The 24,502-nt window shown below is 46.4% G+C and overlaps 1 protein-coding gene across 1 annotated transcript in view; it reads left to right on the forward strand.

Annotated features, from left to right (window-relative positions):
* The first annotated feature begins 10,914 nt into the window (after positions 1–10,914).
* LOC144146932 (putative GMC-type oxidoreductase Mb1310) overlaps positions 10,915–24,502 on the forward strand; it is a 29,452-nt gene continuing 15,864 nt past the window's right edge. Inside the window, exons 1-5 of the mRNA XM_077678892.1 lie at positions 10,915–11,803; positions 16,989–17,191; positions 17,928–18,117; positions 23,802–23,933; positions 24,358–24,482. Of these exons, the coding sequence (XP_077535018.1) occupies positions 11,680–11,803; positions 16,989–17,191; positions 17,928–18,117; positions 23,802–23,933; positions 24,358–24,482 (774 nt within the window). The 5' untranslated portion in view covers positions 10,915–11,679. The remainder of the gene's footprint in view (positions 11,804–16,988; positions 17,192–17,927; positions 18,118–23,801; positions 23,934–24,357; positions 24,483–24,502) is intronic.

A 24,502-nucleotide genomic window follows, 5' to 3' on the forward strand; every position in this document is an offset into this window, starting at 1 on the left:
CATTCAGTAGTGACTACTGCGGAGTCACTCAACGGAATGCGAAATGTTTTCTCACAGCTAATACTAGAAGCGAAAGGTGGCTTAGTGCACAGTTCAAAGTTGAGCGCATAGAACGACCAGGCTCCAGAGCCATACAAACCATCCCACTGAAATATATGGATTTGGTAGGACAGCGAATTGCAAATAGACAAATATGGTAGGACAACGAATGGCGAAAAGAAATTTTCAAAACCCTGAAAAGTGTTTTTATAGTGTTCATGTCCAAGAGGACTCCTTCTTGCTCTATGTGAAGTATCACTTCCTTGCAATGGCATTACTAGGCTCCTGAGAGGTCCGAATGTTGAGCCAAGAAAGCTGGGGATGAGTTTAAAAAGAGAAAAACAGAACCGAAAACGTGACTGTCATATTTCGCGCCTAGTTTATTTTCTTTAACTGGCTGCTCACATTTTTTAAAATTATGTGCCCCGGCCATTCACCAATTACTATTTTGCGGTTCTCGTTCCCAAGCACGTCTGCTTTTTCTTACGCTGAACGACCGCTTGGACGAATGCCTGCACTCTGGTGCAAGCAATTAAGTTTCGTGCTTGATTCATAACAAACATTACAGAGCAATCAGCACTTCAGAAAGATGCACGCAGCACTGGTGAAGAAAGAGAAAACCACACCAGGCGCTCTACCACGCTTTCGCCCAGAGAGTTGAAAAGGCTCCCTAAATTGCGCTAAGCGGGGCATTGTTCCCCGAAGACTCACTAACATTTTTATACTTAGTTTTCAGGAAGCAAAACAAAAACGAATCATTAGGGTGCTCGGAAAGAAAAGGTTGTTCAAGACATATTCAATTAAAAATATTCCGAGCGAGATGATGTAAAAAAGTTATGAATAACTAAAATACAAACAAAATGTTGGCACACAAATTAAAAGCCATGCTTTAATTACACTGGAAACGTATATGCAGGTGCGCACTTGAAAAATAGAGGCAATACAAGAATTGTTAGAACCTTTATTGAAACGATTGGCAACACCGCCTTCCCTACATTTTATGCACTTCCTGGGTATTTCAAGCCTAATGCCATCAAAAAGTCCGCAGCCCTAACAGGACTGGGTCAGGCAAGCCCATATGCTGACGTACCAGAATTTTGAAGGACTTCTGTTTCAAAAAAGCATTCGTTGCATTTCCACCCTTGCTTTCATTTCCACACTGGTTAATGAGAGAGTAGCGACACTTTAACTCTATCTTAATCAATTCAAAATGAATGTTTTGTAGCCACTAAGTTGGACGCTGTGCCTATCACCAACCTTTTATAGGGAAAGGGGTGCTTGTTGTTCGTTAACGAAACTGCTTTCACGATGACGAGCAACATACGTTGAACAGCCGCGAAACCTTACTGTGATCTGCGTGCGTTTTAAAATGAGAAGGTGTTCTAGCAGTTGACCGGGTGTGTGGTCGGAAAAGTGAGGCCAAAAATGCCTATTCCTCATGCAGACGACAAGGAAGGGAAGAGCAAAAAGAGGTTAAAATTCTTAGGGGCAGTTCAGTCTGCTTACGTACTTTGAATGCGAAATCTTGGTGATACCCATTAACAGCTTCTTTACTGCTGCAACGTAGTTGCATCTCTTTCTTCACTTTGTGCTCTTTCGTATTACGGCCCAAACAACGTCAGCAACCACCATGGAACACGTCAGTGCTTCCCAGTAGTATCAATGCCCTGCGTGGCTTGTGTGCACCTATTCAAGTCGTGCGCCATCAGAGTCAGGTGTCGCGCATCACACGCCATTATACAACTTTACGCTTCCAATTCTTAGTTCTGTGAATTTTGTGAAGCTGGCACATTTATGGTTAAAACGTTCGACCCATGGCCAATCTTTAAAGTGCTAATGTGCAAAGAATGAAGGAACCACGACAACGACAGCTTTTGTTCTACGCTGGCGAAGTACGAATACATCACGGTGGAGAGAGCACTGGGATGCCGCTGTGGAGACGCGCAGGTATTTACTTGTTCACTATTTAGAGAACCATCAACCCTCCTCCAAATGCCTCCTCCCTATACATCGACCCTCGTACACTGGAACCCTCCGCGCTGACTTTAATTGCGCACTACTCTCTAGAAAGCCGTCTAGCGCGAGCAGTTTAGGGCCGTGAGCCTGCTCTCCTCACCCCACGCGGCCTCTCCCGCCTTCTCAAGGAGCCCACCAGTTTCGGTTTGAACTGTACGTTTTCAAGACGTCCCAAGCCACAAACACCCCACTTTCTACTCCCGCTTCCCCCACTTGACCTAGCGTCTTCCTGCTGCAATATAGACAATCTCTCTCTCTCTCTCTCTCTCTCTCTCTCTCTCTCTCTCTCTCTCTCTCTCTATTTACCGAGGCGGCCATTTTCTTGACAGGGCAAATGTAATGTAACAACGAACAACAACTCTTTTTTTTGCAGAAAGGGGCAGTTAAGGCTTTCGCCTTATAAGCGGCATCCTTCTCTGCCGGGCTTACTTCTCTGCCATACTCTGCCATAGAAGTATGCCATACGCGGTATGCTTCTCGACCAGGCCTGAGAACACGCACCCAGCGCAGGCGTGGCTTTGTTATGAGTACACCCTTTTGCGACAGCTAAAGAGTACACGCCGAGGCCGCCTCAGATAACGGCACTCACGCACGCGCTCACACTCACACTCGATACCACGCACGGAATGGCGGTCTCAACCATCTGGGAGTTATTAAACTTAGCATTCCACCCTACGCATTCGGACAAAGGGCCTTTTGTGTTGCCGCGGCGACAGAAGCTAGACGACACCTTAATGATCCCTTAGCGTCCACTGGGCCGTCTGATACTGTTCAGGGGCGTGGCGTGTTCGGAATCTCGTATTCATAAAAAGAACTGACTTCCCCAACCAATTTCCCCAAATGGTGTTATGGAAACCAACTCGTTAACAAAAGGACGGCGGCAGGCGCCGTCGTAGTGGGGCAGTTTTAATATCTGATGAATGATGTCGTAAATTAAGTTATCTTTACACCTCAATTTGCGCTTCTGCTCCCGTGCCAGTTGCTCGAGATGAAGTGCAAATTTGAGAAATAAAACCGGAACTGCGGTGGAGGTCGAACAAAATCTTCATCGGAGTGTTTCTTTTGTGGGTGGCTGCTCACGAGACCAATTAGAGGCCATGTCTTGTGGTTGTCACTCGTTCGTCATGACTGCAGTATAGCTAAATTAGATTTAATTTTGTAGTAAGGCGTTACTGTGTGCGCATGCCTTGGTGAAGGCAATATAAAGCAACCCTGGCTGGGCGTTCTTTCCGCGGCGCGCAAATATTGAGTGAAAATAAAGCTAACATTTTTACACTTAAAATAGAATAATTTCCTTAGCATAGGATCCGATAATGAAGCTTGAGCTGTTCAGTATTCAGTAGTCACTTGGACCAACTTGAATAATGATAACGTCAGCAGTCGGCAATCGTATGTTTTTCCGATGTCTTGCCTAGAGTGGGTAGATCCGTCATGTTCCATTAATTTTGTTGGCCCAGAACACAAGCGGGCTACACACTGCTTTCGCCTCAATTTTCAATCGGCCGAAAATCAATTTGATGACCTAGATATGGTCTTTAGTAGCCTGAACTTTCAGTTTGATTTTATCATGTTATCAGAAACGCGGTATGGCGAAAACATGTTGCCCTGGAAATGACCTAGTTACCAATGTTTCAATCAATATAGGACAGCGTCAAAGAGAGGAGGTATCAGCCTACTAGTTCGTGAAGTTTTTAAAGTAAGTCGTGTTGATGAGTTTTGCCGCGTTACGGATGATTACGAATTTTTGTCTGTTCTCCATGCACACACTGTGTTCTCTGTTATTTATCGTCCGCCTAAGGGAAGTATTGCATCTTTGTTGATGTTTCTTGAGTAGTTCTGGCCTCATCTTTCTGATTTAAACTACAACCTGGGGTGGAGATTTTAACATTAATATGCTAGCCGAAACTTCAACAAGACGTGATCTAGAAATACTACTTCAAATATTTGGCTGTATAAGCATGATATCAGCACCCACAAGAGTAACATGCAATACGGGAACAGGCATCGATCTGTTTATACCTAATTTCTTCCTAAGTGTTATAAAAGTTGGTATCCTTGCTTATACTGTCAGCGACCATATGCCAATTTTTCTTAGTTTAAACCGTCAAAAAGAAAGCGAACAGGCCTACGACGCAATGAAAGACACCAACTAGTCTCAAAATGCTTAGTTTTGATCTCTTTTTTTACCAACTGGCAAAGTGTTTATGAATTCTATGAATCCGACACTGCGTACGAAATCTTTCTGGATAAATTTCGTGCACTTTATGAGAAGCATTTTCCGCCACGTCCTATCTGAAAGAACTCTTTAAAAATTAGGAAACCATGGATTACACAGCAACTGTATCTAAAGATAAAACATAAACGAGCACTCTATAACAAATTTATCAAAACACGAGACATGGCAGATTTTACTATATTCAAGCATTCGTAACCAGTTAAAGAATGTACTACGTCATGCCAAATCTCGTTATAATAAGGACTACTTCGCCTGCTGTGCAACTGATAGCAAGCCGCTATGAAAAAAAGTAAATTTCTTTCTAAATCAAACACGAAATAGCCATCCAATCATATTCATCAAAAAAATGGCCTCGAAGTTTCTGGAAAGTTATTACCTGACATGTTCAATGATCACTTTACCGAAAACAACGATTCTGTTACTAGCATGGATGCCTGTCGCTATATCACTGCCGAAGTCTCTGTAACCATATTTATACGTCCGAACTCAATTAAGAGTTCGTTTTCCGTTTTCTCAATTAAGAAACAGCTCAGCCTGTGATGCTGATAATCTGAAAAATCAGCCCATTAAATATGTCTTTCACAAAATTGCACCTATGTTAACGCATATATAAAACCTTTCTCCCTCCACGTGTGTTTTCCTACTAAAAATGCAAAAGCGAAAGTACTGGCAGTGTTCAAAGAGGGGAATAGAACACAATTGTCCAATTACAGACCGATATCTATTCTTCCGGTCTTCTCCAAAGGTCTCAAAAAGTTTTTTGGCCTCTCGGGTTTCTTTGAAAGTAAAAATGTAATCACAGCAAACCAGTTTGCTTTCCGTAAGCACCTGTCAACTCAGTGTGCCCTCCTTGAAAAGTATATCTTAAAAAACCTTGAAGAACACTTATTAACACTTGGTGTTATTTCTCGACCTCAGCAAGGCATTTGATTCAATTACTCATTCACTAGTGCTTAACAAGCTAGCATGTTATGGTGTTCGCGGTGTTGCCTTAAAACGTATCACGACATATTTGGCAAACAGAACCCAGTATATGCAGTTAGACACCACCTCCAAAACTAAATCGATGAAAATTGGCGTTCCTCAAGGAAGTACATTAGGCCCTTTTCTTTTTAACATAAACATAAATGACATAGGAAATATAGATTGTGACACTATGTTATTTATGCCGCTGAAACTACTCTCCCATTTAAATCAAACAATGTGATGAACTTAATAAAAAATGCTAACTCTGCTTAAAAAGCAGCCATAAATGATGTGTTGAAAATGACCTGAAAATAAACACAGGGAAAGGTGAAGCAGTATTATTCCATGCAGTAAATACAAACATCATATTTGAAGCAGATGTAACATTGGCTACCTCAAAAATTGAAATCGTGAGTTCAACGAAATCATTAGGCGTTTGGTTCGATCAACATATGACCTGGAGCCATCACGTACACTGTCTTGCTGGCAAACTTTACCAAATCGTGGGCACACGTTTTTCGTCGTAGGTACCTGCGTCACAAAATCAAATTACTCGTTTACAGTACCTTATATCTCAGTTCACTAAGTTAGTGCAACTTTGTGTAGGGCACAACATCAGCAAAAAACTTAAATTATCTCTTTCTACTTCAGAAAAAAAGCAATTCGAAGAATTTGTAATGCGCCGTATGATTTCCCTACAGAACAACTTTTCGGTGAGCGCAGGGTATTAAAACTTCACTTTTTTTATATCGTTTGGCATTGCTGTTCAACAGGGAACAGAAGAATAATCTAAAGTATATTTGTAATATAGCTTCTCTGGGGCGTCATAATATTTGCTACAACACACGATCTCCTGATTTCTGGCGAATACCCGATTTTAAGAACTAACCATGAAGTACAAGTTCTACGCCAGAGATTACCAACCTTGTTAAACTATCTTATTGACCAAAACGTAAATCCTGGATCCAAATCTAACCTACTGGCATTTTACCTTCAGAAATGATGTATGCAGCGCCTGTGACTGCATTTTTTCCAATATATTTTTTGATATCTTATTTCTCCCACTTTTCTCCTGATGCTAGGTTGTCACAAAGATGTCAATTTTATTTGATTACATTATACTGGTGATTCTTGTTGGTATTTTATTTCTGTGGAGACAAAGATGTCAATCTGATTTGATTACATTGTACTGGTGATTCTTGTTTGCTTTTATTTTTATTTTTATTTCTTTTCTTTTCTCTATTTTCTTTCTCTTTCTTCTCTTTTTCATCTTTCATTTCTTTCTCTATCATCCCGCTGTCTTGCTGCCCTGTGCGTCTACCAGGCTTGTGGGCTGGTCAAGTTGCCTCAACTTTTTCCCCAAATCAGCCGTAGTACTGTTTTTGTCAACTATACGAGAAGTAAAGTCATTCATTCATTCATCCACACATACATAATTGTTTTGTAGGTTACTGGAAAATTAAAAATGCGCTGACTGATAAGCTTTAGTTGCGCCTTCTGAAAAAATTCCTTCGCTGTAAGTCGCAATGTTACTTCTGACCGCTGGCACTATACCTGTCAATGTCCTCGCGTAAAATTACTTCGATACAACTGAAGACGTTTGGAGCAGACGTAATTCACCGTGAGAACTGCCTTAGGGCTTTTACGAAATGACGTCGTTGAACTAAACTTCCTCGTTCCAACGTTGGACATAACCCTGGAAAGTTTGCGTTGTACGTCACTTTTTACGTGTGTCGTAGTCAACGCCTTGCGTCAGTTTCTTGATCAACGTGACAACCCTTTAAAAGGCATTATAACTTTTAAGAAAGCTAACGCTTCGCACTTCGCGCCCCACATGCTGCTGACCTAGCGTACGTTCTCCAGCTTGGTCACGTACAGCCCGTCGTATGGAACGTCGGTGGCCTACGTGACTTGTTGCGCGAAGAGGGGCTTGCAACTTTCTCTTTCAACTCTCTCGTGAGTCAGCCATCCCAAATTAACGCGAAATAAGCTATTATCTTCCACCATGGCATGCGTATGGGCGAAGAGCGTATTCAAGCAATCATTACGCTGGGATGTTGCGTAATGCTTGCACACAATTACGTTATCTCCACAATTATCGCTTTAATGCTACTACACGAAACTACCGGGGAAAAAGCTCTTTCGGCATGTAGGCACGCGATGAATAAACCAAATTCTCCTCGGTTGCAAGATATGAGCTCGCCCAGAAATAAGAAATCCGTGCATTTCGGTTGGCCGGCGCAAAGTTAAGGCTACGTATCGGGGCGACAGACGTTTTTTCTACAAAAAAAAAACGCCTGTGTCTTCGAGAATGCTTGGTACTTTATCAAAATAGCGTAGCATCGTTCAAATAGTCTGGAAATATAATTTCAATTGTTAATAGTTTTAAATGATTATGAGAAGGAAACCATTTGTATGTGCGTGATTCGTCATCATGTAGCGACATTGTCTAGTACCCAGCATTCCCACCATTTCGTAGCGACCCCTTCTGTCCAATACCCCTACGGCAGCATGGGAATCCCGGCAGGGAAGTAGTCGAGCGGTCAAAGAAGTCGTAAAGTTAAAATTGCCTAATGACGGATAATAACGCTTAGGACATTTGATAACCGTTACATCAAGTGAGGAAATATAATAAATACTTAACGGAATACAGGTGTCTGGTAAGGCTCTCCGGGCGCATGGGCCTAAGGACGGGCGGCAGCATCTTTCGAGTGAGTCTCCTTGGCCCGGCGCTGAGAAGACGGTGAAGCGAGCTTATATTCGCTTCAACGGTTGCCACGGACCAAAAGAGCGTATTCTGCACTCAACATTTGCAGCCGATCGGGAAGATGCTTCTCAAGTACAATCAGCGATCTTCCCGCCTGAGAAAAAGGAAACAATCACTAACAGACGCAAAGTTTGAACCCTAAGGCGCGCACTTAATTCGGTAAAAGAATTATGGCCCCGGACAAACTTGTTGACACAAAACTATAAAGTAGAAAGAAACAGCCGTTGCAAATAGAAGGAGCGTGCGTAGCCTGACGGGCCGTGCGACTTTGCACGGGGCAAACGTCACGGGAGGTGCGAAATGTTCGACAACGCTGAAACCAATCGAAGCTGTGCCAGAGACGGTTTCCGCAATATCCGCACCTTCCGGTCAAGTGGCCTGCTAACACACTCTACTTTAAACTCTTACAAAAAAGGGGCCTTGGCGGCCGTAGCAATACTCTAAAGAAGACACCAACAACCACAAAGCTACAGCTGCATACCTTCTGCAACGGGGTGAGAACATGCGATTAGCTGCAGTCTCAAAATACATTTTTTCTGTTACATGTGGTAGCTGTTGTAGGCTATATTCCCCTCTGTGCTCTATTTCCACCAGCCCTCTAATGTTTTAGTTACCTTAAAGCTTTCAATATTACTTCCTTTTGCTACCTGTAGAGCCGATTACTTCGGGACGGCTAACATTTTCTTCTCGTAGATTTGAAAGAATACAATGACATTGCAACACAGTATGCCGAATTGTTTCTTTTTCCTTTCCGGTGACCACGCATACTCCACAACTTCGCGCTTACTTTTCCCACAAAGCTCTTCATTCCCAAGCAACCTACAGCAGCCGGAAAAGGTAGCGCACTGACTTTGGTATTATTGTAAGAATGATGTCAACTTCTCTGCGCTGCACATCTTTAACGACGTTTTAGATTCCATTTAGACCCGCCGAGGTGGCTCAGTGGCTAAGGCGTTGTGCTGCTGAGCCCAAGGACGTGGGTTCGATTCCCGGCCGCGGCGGCCGCTTTTCTGATGGAGGATAAAAGCGAAAACGTCCATGTGTTCGAGCTTTCGGAGTACGTTGAAGAACTCCAGGTGGTCAGAATTATTCCGGAGCCCTCCACTCCGGCGCGCTTTATCGGCTGTGTAGCGCCGGCGCCATTAAAGCCCCGCAATCGGAATCAGAATGAGATTCTATCTCCGCCTATTTAGCAGCGATCTGACCTAATCTACCTGTTGTCGACGTACAGCAATGCTGTCGGAATGGCTCTCTCGTGACAATAAAATTCATGCGTTCCATTCTATAGCTGTCGGTTTAAAACGAGAACAAATGTAAAAAAAAAAGACCCAGTGTGAGGGTATGTGCCATGTGCCAGTATGCGATTATTGAAGGGCGCTACTCGACCCTCCAGATATATGTACCAGTAAGACACTGGCACGGCAACTTTCGGCTTATTCTTCGTATCAATATGTCACGTGTGCCGTGGCATGAGCATATTGTTTCGGCAGTCCTGTCTAGGCACGGGGTATCTCGGATGGTGCCGGGGCCGCATTGGCGTCCGAAATGGTCTTGTTAAAAAGTTCCGCCATAACGAAGACAGCGTCGTGAGACCCGATAGGGGGTTCCATCCTCTTCCCACCGTCATCGGTAGGTTCCCCGAGCACTCTCGTACGAGCACTGCGAGGTAACTACGCCACTGGACTGTTACCTTCATTTCAGCGTAGTGCTTATAACGGAGAAATTTGCTGCAGGGAAGTTGTAAAAAGAAAGTGGACGAAATATTTTCCCAGGCGACTCTGGACATGAGGACGAGGACGTAGCTCGTAAAATTCCCACTGTCGTGACGCTACCGTGCGCTCACAGATTGCGGCAGCAAGAGCACTAAATGCAGTGAACTTCTTAATCTTTCGATCCCGTGCGATCTCAGAAAAGGCACAATAGTTAGCACGCAGGCAGAACGCACTGCGTCTCATTTAGCCTTGAGATGTTTACACGCTGGAGAAGGCGAAAGGGGAGGAAAAAACTTCAATAGCGATATAAACCTGGATGAGAACCGGGGTCCTCAGTCCACGACTCCGTATGGTTTGGCTCTCTGCCTTCGTCCTTTCAGAAGGCGACAGCTGCTTACTCAAGTCCGAGCCGTGACAAGCTTTTTTTCCCACTCAAAAAAACATTTTCCGTGGTGGGACGTGGAATATGAGCAAATCTTTTAGTTCCTACTTCATTCTGAACTGATGAACTCGAATTTCGGCAAACCCACTTTTGAAAGGATTTCCTGGGGGTGAAATGTGGATGCCTGTTTCCGGTTTTCCGGTACGTGTGCCTGCTTTAAATTCTGCAAAACACATGAACGAAGCGTGCTAATGTTGACAATGCCCGGACTTGTGGGAGATAAGCGCACGCAAGGCAGCTTGAAGCGGCCGCCCTTGTACAATATAACTGCAAAGCGGTACGAAAATGCACAAATGAGAAACGCAAGCACTTTACAAATAAATGGAGAGTAAATGTTATAGCTTCAAAGCGTGTCTTGGCACGGCTATTCCTCCCACGTTTCCCGGTGCCATTGCAAGATTTTAACTTAAAACGCTTCCCCCTCCCGTGTTCTCGGGTGTCTCAAAGCCCACAAGGTCAGTTTCTAATGTAAGCGGCTCACTTTTAACTATTTAATCACGGTCAGAAATACGTAGTTGAAACTATAAAACGGGCCCCCGTGACAAGCCCGTAATGTCGACGATTTGAAGCACGCCTAGGCTTTACAGCACAATGCGGCGCTTTAAATTATTCTGCTAACAGCAGAAACAGCGTCCAAAGCAAGCTTATTTGCATAGCGCAGTAGACCTTGCCGGGAGAACCCGTTACTTCGTTACGGAGCGATCCTGTCGCGTACGCCCGGCGTAAGTGAAAAAAAGGAAAACTTAAACGTGTCAGAGCGGCAATTTTCAACGTGGAATAAGACCGCTAGTGAAACGGCTCGAGTCCTCTAGAAAAGGGAAAGTCGGCGCATGCGATTAACGGCAGAGATTCGCTTTCGGCGACGGTCACGTACACGGCACACTGAAGGCAGGCATTGTTCGCGCGATACGGCGCGCACCTTGGAAGTTCGCCCGCTTTAAGTGATTCCGGTCATGCTCACGCGCCCAAGCGTCGAGGCTGGAGCGATTTTACAGTAAGGTGAGACCGGAGGCATCGGCGTGGCGTGCCGCTGAGAAGCGCTTGAGAAGTGACGTCCTTGGCGGAAGAAGAGGCGTCCTTCGCCGCCACCGCGTGTCTCGTGTCGGAGGAACCATGGTCTTCCTTGACCCTGACGCCGTCACCAGCGCTGTCGCCGCTGTCTTGTCGGCCTACTTTTATTCGAGGCAAAAAACGAAAGCGGGCCCAGCTAACCCTCTCCCCTCATTTGTCCATGCCGTGTCCACCGAGAGAGGATCGCAATTTCCCTCTTTGTATCCGGGCGGCATGGCGGTCGCTTGAACTACCATGGCGCGCTTCAAAAAGAAAGAGAGAAGGGTTTATGAATATCGTTGCCGCTGATCAAAGAATGCCACTGCTCCCGGGTTGTGCCAGAAACTGTCGCGGACGCTGCCTGGTGCACACGGAGCCTTCTTCCGATTGAATCAAGCCGCGAGTTGCGGGGCTGTCTGCAGTAGTGTGTTCCTGGGTATCAAGAGGAACCATGGTGTCCAAAGCGGACTTGCTGGCGGTGACAATGATGTTCGCCTACATGAACCCCAAGCAGACTCCGGAACACCTCGACACTCCTCTGAAAGGTCTGAACAAGGAGTACGATTATATTATTGGTAAGTATGCCATACGACGGTTGTTTCATTTTTGTGTTTTCACAACAAGGTCCGAGGCAAAAACATTTCTGCAGAAAGAGGTCAAGAAAGAGGTTAAGCTCTATGTTAGGGGCTGGTGCCTCCAAAATATACTTTTTTCCAACTGTAGAAAGTATACGTCCAGCAGTCGGCAGGTTTGTGCTGCAGGAAATTTTTTTCGTAAACCCGATTACAACTAATGTAGTCAAAAACGTTCTTGAAAGGCCTCGTCGTGAATTCCTTGTACGAACAAAGTAGGACCTTTGGGGTACTTTCACGGAACTCTAAACCACCTATGGTTTCAAGAGTCTTGCTGCCATTTTAGGCTTCTGCATTCAGTGTGTCTTTGTTACAAGCACTTAGAACCATTTTTTTGTGCTATTGTATTTGGCCAAATTTTTCGAGATAAGATTTAAACTTAATGCCCGCCAACGGCTTTGCGACTAACATTAAAGTGAATAGTCAATAATAAAGATTGCAGTTTTAAATTTAATTCCATGTTCTGAGCGTTTTTACCAGATAAGTAGACTCCTGTTTAAGCCATGCCAATTTGTTTCGTTTAGAGCTTCGAACACATCTTTTCGGCAGGAGAACAATATTTTTTTTTCCCGGTGCCTTAAGCGATTTACACATTTACACAGAGTTACCCTTTAGAAGACCGTGTTGAAGGGGGTTAAAGCCACTGCCAGCGTGCCTGAGCACCCCATTGGAATACAAACGCGTGCAGAGAAAATAAATGCGTTAAAAAGCCTTTTAATCTGTTTCCCCCAGGAATGATTCTGGCCACAGGTGAACAGTGCCGTATGACTCAGCCGTGCAAAGGTGTCCTTTCTCGCTCAAAGTAAGGCATCATAAAATGTCTCCCCGTCAAGAATGGCTGGAACTTTATAACGTAAGCTTGACGCCGCATATAACAGCTGGGTCTAACATACGGGCCGTAGTTCGTTATTATACGCATTATTGTAATTTTCATTCTCTTGGACGTGCCTCGGTCATGGTAGCGAAGGGGATCCTGTAGCGACACCATCGCCATCATCATCATGAGCGCCAGAATCACCATCAGCGGTGCCTGGACAGGTCACCAGGCCACGCGCCACAGAGAACAGTTGGAACGTGACTCAGCAGCTGGGCGGCCGCTGGTTCTGGCCGGGTCTACGCGACCTAAGTAAATGTAGGAAGCCGCATCCGCTTCACGCCTGCTGCGTACAAAGTGGTGTTTTGGTGCAGCGCGGAGGATGGTGTCGCAGGACTTGGAAGATGTACTCCAAGGAATCGAAGAGGGCGAAGTTGACGGCTAGGTGTGGTGTTAAGCTATACCCTCGTTATGAACCACTTTTAATGATACATCAGTGATGATGCTGAGTGTGTTGGAGCCTAGAGTATGCGTATCGATAGGTATACTTGGTTTGTGAGAGCACAGTGAAAAATTTCGATGTCGGGAAAATTTGGGACAGGACAAAACGCGACCATGGAGGTTAGCTAGTTGGAGAGAGGCAACAAAGACATTCCGGGGTCGAGAAGGGCGCGTGCCATTTGCGGAATGCTACAGAATAATAGCGAGCACCGGGTACCTACTTGTTTAAGAACAATTGCACATATCTTAGGAGGAGACGGAGGGACTTCAAGGAAGCAAGGGGGTTGCGAGGTTAAGTTAGGGCCTGGAGTACTAGACTCTTTTATATCGAATAATTTTTACCATTGGTTTAGCTAGCGAGTCAAAGGCTGTGCCCAGGGGGACGCAGCGAAGCTGTGCGATCATAAACTTTCTTGCGCAATCCCACGGGTGGCCTGGTTACCTGACAGAGAAGCCTCCAGGCGTCCAGTCGATGCCAGTGTGAATGACATTTGAAAGGGAGGAGGACAACAGTAGGTTTACGGTTTCATAGAAAGAGCATAACTTTGAGGAGGGCTGGGTGTTGATCTAAAGGGTTTTAAAAGAGACGGCGAGGCGGAATATGTAAGGTGGGATGGTGAACGCGGCACCAAATGTGCGGAAATCAGTAGTGTGTAAGACGGCGCAGAGCTCGCCTATAAGTGGAGCTGCGCGAAGATTAGGGAGAGTACTGGAGCTGCTTATCACATAGAGGGGAGGAGTATTACACGCGATGCCCATGACGGGTGGAGGGATGTTCATTCCTGTGAAAATCTGCATTTTTTAAGGGTGACTAATATTAGAAAGAGGCAGCACTTTAACGCCGGTACGTCGTGCATAGCGGGGTATTAAATCCCACACTCACTGTATGACGAGGAGTCGTTGCCACGGGACTACTGCTCTCTTGCCGCGGGGGGCGGGAGGTAACTCAGCATCATATGCAATACGCCCGAATCCGAGTGCGTTGTGTCATACGGTGGAGCATTGTTCACTGCCACCTCAACGTCAGGCTTATCAATTCCCATGGATGCTGTGACTCGGTTCGCGACCTCGCGTTTATGCTTTTTGGTTAGCGCACTTCCGTTCGGTGTTACATCCCATTTTCCTGACTTCCTTGTAGCGCTTTATGAGATGCGAAGCATCTCATGCTTAGGGCTGTGTCCCTCGCTTCCTCGTTGTCGTTGTCCGCCGTCCGCACTCTACTGCGCATGCGCGTCTCTTCAGCCCAGTCAGCATTTGGGCTGACGTCAGCGCAGTCAAGTATAAAAAGAAATAGTTACGCGGCGCCCGGTTTCGACCCCACGACTCTCTGGCCGCAACGGGAGGTACTTGGCGCTCTTCCCACTGCGCTTCAAACCGAGACGGAAGCATGTGTTACGAACGTGCCTTATGTCCTTCACTCATTCAAACTACGTCAATAAGCTACTGACACAACGAAAGCACGCGAAGCGGAACGTCAACGGAATGGACGAACTGAAAACTAATGGCAACTTCATTCGACACCATGGCTGCTTCGCATACTACTCAGGGTTCCCCTACGGGAGGATGGTGAAATTTTTTTTCAGCCTTCTTTGGACTTTGTTTCCCGAGAACATATATGATATTTCTCGCAGCAAAGTATGCCACAGATGTCGCTTGCTGTTGGCTCCCAGCATACCCTTGCACATGCCGGTCATTCCGAAGCCCATTCGCTTTCCCATGTGCCAAGCAACCTAAACCAACATGTGCAAGCGCGCATTCCTACCTGGCCACGCGGTAGACACGCTCCGTACAGCCGCTTTGGGCGTTTCATTTCGCCCGTGCACACGACCCGGATGACAGCGCTAATGTTATGCAATGCAGTCGGCTATTAAATGCTGAGCCTCAATCACCCCCATCCAGCCTACCCATAGGCCTCAGCGCCTGCCGTACCGGCTGTGCTAACGTATACTTTGTCGGATGCATATTCACACTTTCGCCGCCAACTAGCGTCGCTTCTCTCTGCTCACGTTTGCTCCCAGCCAAAATTGCGCTACTTCGCGCCACCGCCCAAAACAGACAGTGCTAACGTATACTTTTACTCTTCACTATATATTCCCTACCTTATATTCACACCTCTGCTGCTGACGAGCACTCCTTTCTCTACACGCGCTCTCGTTTCCGCCAACAATGCGTTATTTTCCTGCACACGGCGAAAGCAGGTTGTCGTTTCCCCATAGCCCCTGACTGTTACTGGTCAAGGAGCAGAAAACAGTTACCATTCCTACTTAAACAAAGTTGAGAGAACCAAAAAGTTTATTCACATCGGAACTGCATCCAAAGTTGGAAAAACTTCGCTAAAAGGCGTCTAACACCCGCCGCGGTGCTTCAGTGGTTAAGGCGTTGTGCTGCTGAGTGCGAGAAACGAGGGCGCGGGTTCAATTCCCCGCCGTGACGGCCTTTTTTTCTGACGGAGGCGAAAGGTGTTCGATATTTCGGTGGACGTTCAAGATCTCCAGGTGGTCAAAATTATTCAAAGCAAGACAAATAAAATCGCTGCGCAAGGTCGACGTACATTTCTGAATTTTTGAATCAGTTATTCCACAATTGGTTTTTTGGAGACACGTTGTATAGGAAATACCTTCACAATGCCTGCCTTGACGGGGTGTAAAAGTTCTAGCACCTTTCTCTACCGATGTGGACCGGAAGCTATTCTTCTGGGAACAATTATTTATTGCAAAACCTGTAGAAAACTATGCATCGAAGAAAACTCCTGTTTTCACATTTAGAGTCAGCGGAAGAACAAGCTATCACACTATAGGCCACAACCAGCAGAGAGTACATAATTAAAACCATCGCCTACCGAGCCGCTTACCCTAATTTCCTCTTCTAATGCATCCCACCCACTGTCTTAAGTATCCTCCCAAGCACCAACCGCCTCACCGAAGTTCACATCGTCTGGACCCCAGACATACTCACATGAAAAGGAACGAAGCGGCCCACATCGCTGCCTAGGTTCATACATCCCGGGCAGCTCGACAAATGGGGTAATTGGGGTACAAATGGGGACTCTTCGACGCTAACGCTCGGAGAGTTCCTGCCCCTCCACAATACCGATCGAATCACCCATTGCCACCACAAACGCCGAAAATGTCAACCTCCGGACACCCACACGTCACCCGAGTCGAGGACATCACGCCAAGCCGGCTCCAAACGCACCATGGCCTTACCCTCCCACCTGTAAATTATGCCCCAAGCACGCACTCTCTACGATATGGTATGTGTGTGCGAGCCCACCCCAATACGCACCCCATATACCTGCGCGCTGAAGCTGTGGGCGTGTTAGCTCACCATCTCCGACCTCTCATTTGACCGTAGTCTGGCGGAGGGGAGCAGCGGGGCAGCCGACCAGCTACTTGAACTTAGTGCCGCTTCCCCTCAGTTAAAAAAAAAAAAAGAGAAAGATATGCATCCGCCGTCCATCATTCGCTGCGCTCTGCCCTTTCAGGAGCGTTTCCTCCGCAAGAAGCGCAATAAGATGCGGAGAGCCAGAATGTAAAAAGAAAAGCATCCTCCTTAACCCCCTTCTCGGCTACTGTTACGAAAAGTAGCCTTCAAGCAACAACTTAACCCTCAATGTCAGACCACTGTGCTCTCAAGATTACTGTTCGGAAACTCGAATTGCTTCATACAGTGGAGAGTATAATGAGCTGGTGTTATTCTTGCGGTTGAATTGGCCCTTAAATTGATTGATTGCTTGCGTGCTTGAATGACGACAGATTGATTCATTGGTTCTTTGGTTGATAGGTTGATTGATTGACTGATTTAATCCTACAGTGGGCGGGGGCTCGGCGGGTTCGGTGCTGGCCAACCGACTGTCGGAGGACCCGAAGAACCGCGTGCTGCTCCTGGAGGCAGGAGGTGTGGAGGACAGCGTGACAGACGTGCCCATGCTAGCGTCGGTCAGCCACCACACCGACATTGACTGGAGCTTCGTGGCCGAGCCGCAGACGGACTGCGCGTTCGCGCTCAGGGAACAAGTACGTCTCACGCTTGGACATCTATTCGTGTCGGGACTATGGTGTTGCACATGGTACACTCGGAGTGATAGTTTGTGGCACGCAAGCAAGTGATGTTGAAATCGGGGGGAGTATAAAGCGGTGCTGCGGTACGTCGCGTGAGTTTTGAGAAGGAACAAGTTTGCGCCACAGTGAGAAAAGGAGCATCTGCGGCTCATAGTTTTTGAAAGAGTAAAAAGAGCGAAGGCATTTTTTGTACCCAGTTGTATAAGAGTAAGGCTCCGGGACGTGTTGCGAACAGTTGGTGCTCTAACGCGTTGCGGTGGATGCGGCACTGCATCCGCACATTAAAAACACGTACCGGTTTGAATCTGTTATTTGAACTGGACTTAGTTTCGGGCTTAGTGTGCATAAGAAAAACGCTTGTCCCGTAATTTATTTGTTATAGAATATGTGATTCCTTTGTGTACAACGTTTTAATGAAGGTCGGAACCAAACTTTTTTTGACAAAAGCTTTATTGTCTGTGAGAGCGCATTGAAACATAAATTCAATATTAAAAATTATTAGCGTGACTCATGGATGGAACCACCTAGTTTTATAAAACGAGGCCGCTGAGCTTCTGCCTGGTCGGAATGTCAGGTCAACCAGAATAAACACTAAGTCCAGCGTGACCCTGTGGCAGTTAACCGGTGAAAATCCCGTTCACACCTAAAGTAGTTACACACTATCGTTCTGCTTTTCTCACCCGCTGTGCAGAAGCCGGTCTGGACACAGGGCAAAGTCCTAGGCGGAAGCAGCGTGCTAAACTTCATGATCTACAACCGGGGTAACCGGAAGGACTACGACACCTGGGCTGCGGGCGGTGCAACCGGATGGTCGTACGACGAGGTTCTTCCCTACTTCAAGAAGTCCGAGGACAACACAAACGCTAGCTACGTGGCCAATGGTGGGGACCCATGCTATAAATAACACGGGAGCACCGTGAAGTTGCTCACCTTTACTTTTGTAGCCTGCACGTGTGTCTTCTGTTACGCGAGATGAACTTCCTTGAAGGGCTGCCTTACGTAGGCCACTGTACCCCGTAGGGCATAAAGAGGTGCACTGTAAATGCGTCTAACGTCAACACGTTTACGGTGCAGTCATAGTCGCCCCACAATATCGTGTATTACATAGCAGCCGTTCAAGGGAGTTCACATCACGTAGCAGAGGAAATTGAGCACACCTTGTCTCACATGTGTCATCCAGTGGGAAAAAATAATACGGCGCATTACTAGGCACCGCGGTAGCAATTTGTAAAGTTCATTTCCTTCCCTGAGACACCGGGTCTACTCGCAGCGTCGTTTACAGCTTAGTACTGGGGATTTTAAAACACCTTTTTTATTCTCCAACACTAACTATTAAGGTTACATGGCGTTTCCACACTTAAAAAAGAAAAAAAAACTTAAAACCGATGCTTTCGGGTGAATTATTACGCGCCTAAGTGAAGAGTAACATCAATACCTGTCGGGCTGTGTGTATATTTTGTAAACTAAGAAAATGTATTGCACGATTCGGATACAAGCAACAGCAGGCGCAATTTGATTTTTATTGTGGTGTATCAGCGCATCAGGAGTGAAGTGAGAAGCACTTCTTGCATTTTATATTCAGTGGCGTTGGCCTGTTAAGTTATAAATTACTGTTAAAAATAACAGGGAGCCAGGTAGCGTTATCTTCAGATGCGGCTGCTTCTAATTGATCCTAAATGCGGCATAACGATGCCTCCTAGGCTCAGCAAGCGCGATGAAGCTGTATTCCATCGCCGACATCTGAACGAGGCATGCACACTGCACTTCCTCTGCTAAGTTAAGCAGGTCTCTTCGCAAATCTGTTCATCATGCCACCCGCCGCGGTGGCTCAGTGGCTAAGGCGTTGCGCTGCTGAGTACGAGGTCGCGGGTTCGATTCCCGGCCGCGGCGGCCGCTTTTCTGATGGAGGCGAAAAGCAAAAACGCCCGTGTGTACGAGATTTCGGCGCACGTTAAAGATCCCCAGGTGGTCAAAATTAATCCGGAGCCCTCCACTACGGCGCGCCTCATCGCCTGCGTTGCGTCGGCGCGTTAAACCGTATACAATCAATCAATGTTCATCATGCCTTGTAACAGAAGATATAAAACATATCATCTGCATCTGTCCAAAGTACACAGTGCCAAGAGAGACTCTCCTAACATCTCTGTGTATGCCGCCCCACGCAGGCCTTGAACTGAGGGAAGTTTTGGGCCCTTGGTTGCACCTACGCCAGGCCGTACGGGCTACCAAAGCCCTTTTGCTCTTTTTGCGCAGAATTGGCTTGGACCAATTGTTGGGATTAACTTTACTGCCAAACTCTGTGTATGGGGTTGAAAATTTGTGCGTAGCCCTTCACTTTATTTATTTATTTATTTATTTAGTTCACACACTCTCATGTTTTTGTTTCTGTACATGGCGTAGCAAGCCAAGCGAAATGGCTCGGCTAACCTCGATTCTACCATTAAAAGCATTCGCTCTCTCTCTCTACACATTGACCGTTACATACAAGTATCCAGCATCGGTCACAAGGGCACTAAAAAAGTTCTAACCTTTCAAATCTACTCGGCGTGCTGCAAAAGATAAAACCGAGGCTTGCGCGGATGCGTTTTATTAAGTCGATACGCTCCAGTGTGTGGCTGACTGCCTGCCGTGCGAAAGCCTTTTGCCTTTGCACAATGCGGGAAGGGCTGCAGAAGGTTGTCGGGTATACTCGCGTAGTGTTGTGAGGCAATCGTTGGATCATAAACCCAGGCGTCAATGTGTGTTTCTAGCTTCACTCGGACACTCGCCTCCCTATGCGCAGAATACGTCATGCTCTCACGCGGAAGAATTGGTAAGTGGCGTAATTGGTCACGGCATCGCATGTTGGGACCGCTCGGCGCGAGCGATTGCCTAGCTGAAGGGTACCGCGCGTAGCGTATGAATGACCCCTGAGGGGACAATAACTTTTTATAGGCTGTATTCACTGGCGAGGCACGCGTGCAGGCAACGTTGTGAGTGAGCCGTCACTGGTTACTTCGGGCTCCGCGGGATGGCGGTACTTGTCCGTGCTAAGCCCACAATTTGTGTTGGATGTTCCAAACTCTACCCCACTGAACGCAAAGTAATGCCTCGACTCCAATGTCAGTGTGATGATTAGCGTCTTTGTTGACACCACCTTTGAGAATCGCGTTGGAACGGAGCAGACGACGCACACCTGCGTTTTTTTTTCTGTGGCGTGCTGGCACAGTGGCACACGCCGCACCATGTCCGTGGCCGCTTCCAGTGTTGCCAAGCGTTATACTTGACAGCTAAACATTTCAGTGAATACCATCTATATTAAGCTCGCCAAGAATCGCTGCACCAGTTTTTAATTTTTCGCTCCATTCGGAGGGAGAGACGGAAAAAGGTGCGTCTGTATTAAAATTGGTGGGAACAAATTCCGAGAAATAGGGGAGGCGAGAATGATTGGAGATAACACTGTCGGCATCAAGGGTGGAATTGATTGCGCGCCGTATAACCGCTTCGTGCTGCATTACCTGTGTATAGACGAGGGTCCCATCGATGTTCGTAGCAGTTAACCGGAAGCTAAGGGCGTCGTAATAGTGTGGCAATAGGCCATAGTGTATGTAGTACAGCCTAGTTTAAGAAAAGGTGAGGGATGGTGGAAGCGCTGCCGACAACTTGACTGCCCAGGCTCAATGAAGTCCACCGTTAGAGGCATTTAGATGGAGCACGCGACGGCTACTGGCTTTCTCCCTAGACACTGGCTTCTCGCGCTTTTTCTCTGTGGACACGTGTCAAGGCAGCCTAATTATTCACTGCAAGCCGTGAACACTTCTTTTCATCGAGCAGCGCACGCCCCTGCGCTCATTTTACACTAAGGCGGCCCTCGCCGAAGACAATATGCGGCTCCGTCCACTTTCCCTTAAGTACCGCCGTTATTCGAGGCCTCGTCGACCTCATTTGCGCTTTTCAAAGTCAACAGCCTTATCCCGCGGCGGCCTTAACGGTGTCTAAGCACGCATCCAGGAAACTTTAATCCTTACGCGACCCTGGAGAGAGATTTGGATTGCGCGCATAAATATGCGCCACGGATAAGTGCTTGCGTATCAAGGGAGTATCCTTGCCGCTGATATGATAATCTCGATGCGTTTCTGTATTGTTGGTTCGCGTGCCTAACCTACTGTTTACGTCTGAAAGCACCGCTGCGGGACTAAGCGCTCAGAGATAGGCTCAATAAGGGTGAGGCGGAACCTCGAAACAACCCTGCTCTTGCTTACTTTCCTTTGTTTGGAGCACTTTGAAAACTAAGGTTTACCGCGAGGTTGTATGGCGGTAGGTTAGGAGCGAAATTGCGCGCGTGTATCGCGTCGCGTCGACAGAGAATCGCACACGCTCGCTATACTGCTATCGTAAAATTCTCTGTAACGTTTAATCTACTGCATAGCTTCGAAAACATCATACTGGGATTGCCTGCCTAGGTTCGTTTACCTTCCATACTAAGTTAGTCAGGCCACAGAGAAGTTGTAGACGTTACCGAATTGTGGCCTGCTGTGAATACAGGACGTCTACGGAGGGAGTATGTATTGTTACAGAAAATGTCTGTGACTCTTTTTTTTATTTGAACTGTCCCGAATAAAATGATGTGGGAGTATTTTAAAAATAATTAAAAAAATCATTTAAAAATTAAAAAGGTCATTTAATTAAAATAATTAAAAACGTCATTTTGTTTGATAAATATCGCAAGTCCCCATACATGACCCAATACCGACCAATAGAACTTATCCGAGAATACAACTTCGCTGGTTTTCCGCGTTCACTGTAGTTGAAGGGATCCAAATCTGTATTTCTTTTTAACGGCAAAAGCGTTAGACCTGCATGTTTTATGAAACACATAGGGCATAGAAAATCGCTAGGATGTGCGCACCAAGGAAAAAAAAAATCAAAGCGCACGCTGGGACAGGGAAGCAGCAGCCCCAGAAGAGGGTTCGGAGCCGCAGAACGTTTTAGGCGTTCTTAGCATACGCCGCCACGAGGGGTCCGAGTTTGGTTCCACAATCCTATGGATTTCAACAGCAGGTCAACAGAAGGTCCAACTCAAACATGGCCTTAACAATCTCAGAATGACCTAAGCATCTCCCGCAATTATTTCTCACTAGTTCGTAGTACGATCCAACTCTATACTGTCCAGTTTCATGACCAGTGAGGTTGCTTTGAGGTTTACTTGGATGCTTAGAAGCATCCGTGAAGACGACATCGGAAGTTGTTCCGGCGTGTCATCACCGCAGGTGCCTGTTCCTCCGTGCGGCTCGAAAGGTGCGTTACTGCGAGTATTTTACACATGACACGAGTCATTTTAACCATTTTTAACCTAATGTTCTTATGAAATATTGCAATGCCGACAAACTACGTGAGAGAAATCCGACGGCGTCGCTCATTACCCCATCTACTTACAGAACGTGCCGCCACTTTGACACCCGGTTAAGTTGCTTGAGCGGAGGGATACACTATATGGGCTATTGCCGTTTTTATCGTGGGCCCGAGTATAAAAGGTCATCACGGGGGCCCAGTTTATGCGGCCTGTTGTATGAACACGGAGGTTTGCAGCCGTGAGGCGAATAGGTATGTTGGTTGGACAATTTAACATGTTATGAATATGCTTACAAAACTCCCAGCATTGTTTGCGTGCGTATACGAAGGTTCTCCGCAACTGTTTTCAAATTTCTTGAAATACGAAATGCTTGAAAAAGGTGGTTAATATGACCATCCAGTATTTTTATTCGGTGGTCTCGAAGGGCCGAAGCCAAGTTCTACAGCTCTACGCACAAAAGATTATTGAGAAATTGGCGCAAAAGTTTTCCCATGTTTCTCAGTCTGGACATTGTTCGCTTGTTTACTGTCAGGTGCCCTGTCAGGTGTAGCAATAACTATATTCGATGCACCATTACGTTACATTAGTAGCATTAAAAGAGAATGCCATTTTCATTGTACATATTTTGTTTCTTTCTGCTTTTTTAGTTAATTGCTTTATGGCGCCAAATTAAATGGAGCTGTGTGTTTCATTTAATTCTTCACATTCTTTTTTACAGTCGGCTTCACAACTACGCGGAAATGCATTGCTCAGCAAACGTGTTTCGAGGGACAGTGTGAACGGTCTTGTATCGAAATATGGAGGCCCTCGGGACATTAAATAAGCAGCTTCAGAAGACAGAACGCATATGTATGAAACGCTTTACAGGAAATTCCTTGACATTCCGCTGCACTACTAGGCACAAGTGCGTTGCTGGCCAATAGCGGTACGATTAATTTTATTTCTTTGTTATCTCTTATGAAGGTACCAATTTTCTCCGCATCTGCCCTATTACAACGGCTACAAATGTGAACTTGCCCAAATATGCATTTCTGTTGGAGATGTCAAGAGTCACACCCCTTGCGGTGACTCTTTCACCACCCGCAAAACTCTTTACCCACCTGCAGGGGTGGTGGTGGTGGCGACCCTTGCGGGTGCACGGGTCGCCGCCCTGGTGCTGGTCAAGGGACGGGTTTCTTGAGAGGCCTAAAATTGCCTGGGCTCCATGGGTTTCAAATCGTGCCGTTTACGCAGGCTTCCACGGCACCGGTGGGGAGCTGACGGTGAGTTCCGCCCCGTACCACTCGTACGTGCTGGATGCCTTCCTGGGGGCAGGGCAGGAGCTGGGCTACAACGTCGTCGACTCTAACGCTGGGGAACAGACAGGTGTGTGCATAAACGGTTTATCTCTCAACCTTCGTCTGATGCTCCTTCCGGCAATGCTCGAATGCAAGTCTTGTGCCCTTTCGTGTTTTGTGTGTATGTACGTTTTTTGCAGCTATAGGCGCTGTATTCGGTTTTAGTTTAGAACCGCTTGTTGCGGTCCCATGCTTAATCATTTTACACGTCAGAATATGTAAAGGTATTAAATATGAACTCTAATAATTGTAGCAACTGCAACTTTGCTTGAAAAAGGCAGCCACGACGTTCTGAACTCTTCCTGAAAGTCTTGGGGAGGGTTCAGGACATTAAGCCAGAAGTTATTTCTTTTTCTGTTGCGGTAATTACTATATCGAATGTTGAGAGCAGCCACGTATACGGCAATGTTCAACCTTTCAAGCATTTTTTACTTTCCTGTTTTTGTTCACAGGATTCTGCCCAAACCAGTTCACCATGCGTGGCAAGGAGCGCTGGTCAACAGCAAAGGCTTTCGTCATTCCCGTGGCCGGAGACCGACCGAACTTTCACGTCTCGCTTTTTTCCACTGCTTCCAAGGTAAGCTGTAAGGCTTCTGC

The sequence above is a fragment of the Haemaphysalis longicornis genome, unplaced genomic scaffold (genome assembly GCF_048455015.1).
Source record: "Haemaphysalis longicornis isolate Haplotype H1 unplaced genomic scaffold, Haemaphysalis longicornis Haplotype H1 scaffold_7, whole genome shotgun sequence".
NCBI classification, from domain to species: domain Eukaryota; kingdom Metazoa; phylum Arthropoda; class Arachnida; order Ixodida; family Ixodidae; genus Haemaphysalis; species Haemaphysalis longicornis.